At 35.3% G+C, this 6,515-nt stretch overlaps 2 protein-coding genes across 5 annotated transcripts in view; one reads left to right on the top strand and one right to left on the bottom strand.

Annotated features, from left to right (window-relative positions):
* LOC117172330 (glycerol-3-phosphate phosphatase-like) overlaps positions 1-6,515 on the top strand; it is a 78,171-nt gene that overhangs the window by 15,391 nt on the left and 56,265 nt on the right. The gene's annotated exons all lie outside the window — the stretch shown is intronic.
* Positions 4,574-5,183, bottom strand: LOC117173763. Its single transcript, XM_033362403.1, has 2 exons — positions 4,828-5,183; positions 4,574-4,748 (listed from the first exon to the last, which is right to left on the bottom strand). Exons 1-2 carry the CDS (start codon positions 5,175-5,177, stop codon positions 4,574-4,576), a joined length of 525 nt encoding a protein of 174 aa, XP_033218294.1. The 5' UTR covers positions 5,178-5,183.

Raw genomic sequence — 6,515 nt, 5'->3', positions numbered from 1 at the left:
TGACTTACCGGTACTGGTCTTTGATGTTTGAGTGGGGCATCTGCTGACTAAGTAGTTTACTAGCTTGCTGACTCATTGTGGAATAAGGTGAAGGAGACTACTGGAGAGGTTGATGTCATATGGTCTCTAATCTTCAAACGATATCTGTCTGAAAATTGTAATTTACTGCTCTGCGTGAATTTAAGTGGGCAACTTTGGCAGGTTTGGATATGTGAAAATCTTTCAAAAAGGCGACCAAGATACAAGATAGACAGGTGGCCAACTTATCGAAGAAAGATATTATTAAAGTCATTGCAAGTTTTCTGGTTCCGTAAAAGCCAGTCCAACTTAGACAGGTGGCCAGGTTACAAAGGTGGCCGACTTCACAGGTTTTACTTTATAACTTTTCACCTGGGTTGACAATGAAGCATACCAAAATATTTAGATAATCGAAGAAAGCTGCCCGCTGCGCGGGCATATTCTCATCACGCGCTACTCGCTTCACTCTTAAATTTAAGCGCGCGTAGGATGATTTTTTCATTGGCTTTTTATTTAGAATAAAGTTTTTTTAATGTAACATATGTGTTCATTCTAAGAAGGACCATGAATATTTATAGAAAAAATACTGGCAAACGGTTATTATTTATTTGTTAATTGCCTTTTCTGTTATATCCTTAGAGTATGGCAATACTGGGTAATAGAATTAAAGAAAAAGTAAAAAATTTACACTTTTGTAAATATAAATAATACTCGGGCGATATGCAGTCGCATATGCCAATACGGACTCAGTACTGCGGAGAATTAGCAGCCAGTACGTGCCCAGTACAAATGCCAGGTATTGGGCTTCCGGTAAGGAGTATTGGAATAGTACTGCACCAATGGTTAGTTTCAACTTGGGTAGTGAATACCTACCGTTAGGGTCGCGTCCCACTTCATTGTCAATCTTTAAAAAAAAACAATTCAATTGGCTCAAATGTCTAGTGATATTACATTTTGCGTTTTACCCCTAGTATGCTGCCATGGGATTTTTATTAATACTGAATATGAGTCAACCCATAAAAATTATGGAATGTACTCAGCGGATCATGCTCAATGTTTGATAAGACGTTTGTTAATTCTCACTGAAACGATAATACATTTTTAAAATCAAGAAAGGCAAACAATCTGAGTTTATACTTTTGTTTTAACACTTAACATCAAATCGAAATAAACACTTTATTATTAAATATTTTTAATCAAAACTTTGCAATTATTTTTTTTAATGTAAAAAATTAGTACGTATGAAATACGTATTAAACAAAGCGTATACAAATACGTATTGAACAAATTCCTAACAAGTTTATTTTCTAAGAGAGGTGTTTCGTTTTTTCCCGAGAAATTAAGTGTTAGTATCTTGTGAATAGTTTTCTGCATCAATAATGATCTATTATACTACAGCTATTGTGTATTATTTGAAAAAAACAATGTATCGTAGTGCCTTTTTTCCGTAAATAAGTGCCATTTCTTCAGTAGAAGCAACATGGATATTTACCCAATGATATTTTTCTCTGGATATTGTGCTTTTCAATAAAGATTAAACTTATCATTTTGGAAGTCGTAAATGAAAAAACTCTTTCGAAAATTTTGAATCTAACAGAAATTTTTAAGGTTATGCATCCATATTTCACAAGAAAATGAAACATTGTAAATCAGCGAGTGAGCAAGTGAAGCAAACTATATACCAGAGTGTCAGATTCTGTTTTGCATTCCAATTGTGAAGAAATATAAGGCATATCCGTAAAGTTTGGATTGTTATTAAATAAAAAATATGACATAGAAAATATTACATAGGAAAGTTTATAAAACAAATAAAAAATATCATTGTCTATTTCACTATATAAAAAATATACATACACTTTTTCATCTGGACACCTACGGCTTTCGCGATTACATTCTTATTATGAAACTCGCGCTTCGCGCTCGATAATTTTTGTGCAATTGGAAAACTTAATCAAGATAATTTGTAAATCTTGTTAAAATCTACTAAAAAGAACGCCTTAAACTTACGGATCTCTTTGTGAATGTTCACGTGTAGAAAATGAAAGAAATATTATGCTAAATAAGTCTGAGTGAATAAGGCGTGAATCCACTAACAATAACAACGTTTATTGGAATAATTGAATATTGGGGAATATTACATAAAGATTACAAATCGAGATCGAAACGGAGATGAAGTAATCTCGACGGCGCGGCGTCGGGCGCTTAACTGCCGGCCTGGAAAACGCTCTGTCAGGTCCAGTCCTTAGTTCAGTTTTTCCTTTGGTAAAAACTACGGTACTTGGTGGAAAAGGGTACGCAGGAATTTTACCTAGTCTCAATGATGGGCCTCGTTGTCAGACAAGTCCTGTAAATGGCTCTAATGTATTCGGAGTCTCCGTGCTTCTGTCTTCGAAGTATTTGCCGACTTTCTAAATTTGTATATTTTCACAGGAAAAATATTTTTCGCGAAGCTAACTTAAATTTGAAAACGCTGGTAGTCAGAATGGCTACATTACTCCCTTACCAGTGATAACGTCATATTGAAGTAGAAATATAATCTCGTTGTTCAAAAGAAAGTTATGTACTATATCAATGCTATTCATTAACGTGAAATCTTTTGCGAAATACAATTTAAAATTGTAGGTTAAAAACCAGCCTGCAACCGTTTCGGAAAACGAACTCTTCTGCCGGATCGTGTATTGAAGCGATTTTGCTCGTCTCATCCCTGTGGTTGTATTCCTGACTGTTGACGTTGCCGTTCCTCTACGTTCTCGTCGTGTACAGCTTCTCTATCAGATGCCTTTTTATGCTCGGTGTTTTCTTCGAGGATAAACGGTTGTTTTAATCTGTCGATGGAAACAGTTACCTGTTTTCATTTTATTATAACCGTGTAAAATTTTTCGTTTCGTTCCTTCACTTCAAATTGTCCGTAATATGTTGCTTGAAGTGGACCACGTACTGCATCATGTCTAATGAAGACGAAAGGTGAAGAAGATAATTCCTTCAAAACAAATGTTTTTTTTTTCACTATCTCTTGTCCCCGGAAAAGGTTTTAAAAGGCTCGTTTTTCTCCAAAGGTGTTTTACGAAATCGGCATCGCTTTCCTTATTGTGTGTTTGAAAAAATTCGCCTGTCAATTTAATTAAGGATCGTGCTATATAACAGTTCAAATCAGCTCGCTTTGAAATCTTCTTTTATTAATGCTCGAATACCTAAAAGGACAATAGGCAGGACCTCCGTCCATCCTTCGTTTTCGTGGCAATTAATTGCTGCTTTTAACTGTCAGTGCAATCTTTCGACCATCCCGTTCGCTGCTGGATGGTACGCTGTCTTACGCAGATGCTTAGCTCCCATCGTTTGAGCCAATTCTTCGAATAGTTTTGACTCAAATTGCCGTCCTCGATCGGTTCTAATTTTCAAGGAAACCCCAAATCGGGATACCTACTCGTTGACAAAAGTTCATGCGATCGTCGCTGCTTCGATGTCGGCCACATGTCCGTGAATTTGGCACGTCAACGATAAATATGCAAACTTTTTTTGGTGGAATAATTTGGTGGTTATTATGTGGTGGTTTTTAATATTTGGTGATCAAAATTGAAGAAGATATAGTACTTTCCAAGTTGGCGTGCTAAATTCACGCTCGCACGTTACACTTTAATATTTTTTTTAAATTCCTTATGAAATATTTTGGTGGTCATTTGGTGGTTAATTTTAATGGCTTAAATGGACTCCATGGTTCGTAACCAGCCCCTTGACCTGCTTGTTGGGGACCTATTGTTCCGTCCGAGTCGAGTCCCGACAGTACAGTCTTCTACAAGCTACACTAGCTACAGCGAACATGGATGCGAACCATGGAGCAAGCAGTAGCAGGTGCAATTAGAAAGGGAGACATTAGAAAGAGATAGAAGAGACAGTGCAGAGCAAAGTAGTGTTAGAATATGATCAATTATAAATTCAGACTTGAAGTGCAGAGCAAAGCAGTGTTTAAATTTGATGAATTTTAAATTCAGACTTGTATCTTTTATAAGATTCAATTTTGCTGTAAATCCTGAACAAAAGTACAAAGTAACAGAAACCAAAAAAACATGGATGAGAACATTAAAAAAAATCCTTCGTTGAAAAAAAGTGTTGGCCCTGAAAAGGGCCGATAAAGTAAAAAGCAGTACCGTTCTGAAACACGCTCTTTTAAGAATAATTTTATTTTTACCATTTTTTCATTATTTTCCGCAAATTTCAAACTTTACAAATACTTTTACTTATCCTAACGTTAACGTGCCTTTATGATATGGTAATGACGTTTTATGATCTGACGATTTTTTTACGATATTGTAAAGACACCATAACAACATGGACATAGGATGTCGTAAAGACGTCGCCAAATTTTGTGCCTACTTGGTAAATGAGGTATGATCTTGGCTACGAATCATTTGCGCGAAAAGACAACTACTGCGAGTAAAAAATATATATGAATTTACGAAACCAACTTGACTCCGTTTAGAGTGTCTTTTTCTAGACTGTTGTGAAGTTAGTTTTGTTATTTAAAATATTTCTACTCGCAGTGGTCTTGCTTTCGGATCTAGAAATATTCCCCTTCAACTCTTATATAGACAGCAGCTTTTGGTGCTACTGTTTCGTTCAATTTACATTTTGACTTTTTTTTAAGAATGTCGTTATAAACCTCCCAGTTTCCACTTACTCTTCGGCACACTGATACAAAGTGACTATCTTGGTATTTAACGATTCCTGCTAATCTGTAAATAAAAAATATGACAATGAATAATAATCTAAGTTTTTGATACTTAGAAAAATAAATAAAAGTAATCCATTTACCTGTATCTTTGATTCTGCAAAGAAATGTAAGCAGGAATGTCAGTGGGTTTACACATTAAAAATGACTGCTGCTCGTTTTGAATACTAATAACCTCCAAATCAATATATAATTGATTATTTAACGTAGCTGTAACTTTTTCAATACGACAGGCACATTTCTTGGCTTTACACTCCTGGTTTGTATCAATCGATGTCAACACAATTGATTCTGTCAGTGCTGCGAAGCCTTTTTCCCGTATTAGTTCTTCCGCTGCGTACAATTTGGAAGCTGATGTTGCTGTCTCATGTCCTGCGTCACAAACGTCGATTCTGCAAATGTTTAAAACGCCTTTCATGAGATGACCCCACATATCATCTAGATAGGTAAATGAATCCACCGTCCTTAGTTGACCAGGGGAAGTGCTTTTGAAAAGTGTATCATTTACTTGGTGTTTTTTTGTCGTATATATTTATCCATTAATAACATGGCTCCATCTATATATATTTTCGAAACTCCTCCAGCAGAAATGAATTTCAGTATGAAACTAAATGTTTCGTTCGTCACTGAATTTTCCTTTACGTAATTCCTGTAAAGTTTGCTGTCGATAGCAGCTGTCAACAGAACGAGCAAAATTGCATCAAAGGGGCATGTATTTAGAACTATTACATTTTTCCCATTAATCCAGTGAACTCCCAATTTGTTACCATTCCTTAAAAATAATTTAACATTCTGTTTTCTTTTACCGGATGCAAGGTTACTTTGGAAAAATTGAATTTCGGGATATGCGTTGAAATATTTTGTCAGCTTTCTCTCATTCTTCACTGATGGAGTACCGTCTTCCATCTCCGTTTGATCTTGTTTTCCTGGTTAAATGAGAAAGAAAACAGTTTTTAATTTTGCTATAAGTGATTTTCAAATTAAAGTCAAAAAGCATAGGTCTTAATAACTACATTTATCTAATATTGTCCATGAAAATATCAAAATTACAATATTCTAGAAGTATTTACTGTAACAATTAAGCCCCACAGACAGGTCCCTTTATCTCTAACTATACCCTATTCTCAAGATTTTATCCCTACGCTCCAAATGCTTTCCATGTCTTGAATTATTTTGAAATATTTTTGAGTATTTTTAAAGATTCCTATAAAAATTTATACTTCTAAAAAATTAGAGAATTAGAGGAAAATTAATAAGAATTCAGGGTGAATTCCAATAAATAATGTCAAATCTCTTCAAATATCTGAAATCCTACTAATTTTATATAAAAATAGATATTAATTAAAACAAATTATATATATATATATATATATATTGTAACTCGTGAGTTACAAGAAACTCCCTAAAAATAGGCAAAAGGAATATCTACCTGGCAATTCTTCGAAATATAAGCATCGTAAGATAGATGTTCTAAAGCGCAGGTCCAAAGGGACTCCCACGCAATCGAGAATTGCGTAACTTAGAGAGGGAGAGCCAGGGCCAGAGTATAAAACGTGCTGAAGGACCAGAAAATAGACTTCTTGATCTTGCAGCTGAAAAGCGAAGTTCGGAAGGGGTGAACCTGAAGGGAGATCTGGAGGACTGTTTTCCTTCTTATCCTACCTTCCAACAGTGATCCCAGATCTGAAACGAGACGTGGTCCAATACTATGACACGTCTATGTCCGTGTGAATATGGTAGGAGACGATATAAATACCTGGGTTGCGCGCGC

This window comes from Belonocnema kinseyi, chromosome 5 (genome assembly GCF_010883055.1).
Source record: "Belonocnema kinseyi isolate 2016_QV_RU_SX_M_011 chromosome 5, B_treatae_v1, whole genome shotgun sequence".
Lineage (NCBI taxonomy): Eukaryota > Metazoa > Arthropoda > Insecta > Hymenoptera > Cynipidae > Belonocnema > Belonocnema kinseyi.
Note: the sequence above shows the minus strand (reverse complement) of the source record. Positions and strands in the feature narration are given on the sequence as shown.

Coding starts and splice junctions, on each gene's coding strand:
- LOC117173763 (XM_033362403.1), bottom strand. CDS start 5,177: ATGTGGGGTCATCTCATGAAAGGCGTTTTAAACATTTGCAGAATCGAC. Junction 4,749..4,827: donor TTGCAGAATCAAAGATACAG/GTAAATGGATTA, acceptor TTTTATTTACAG/ATTAGCAGGAATCGTTAAAT.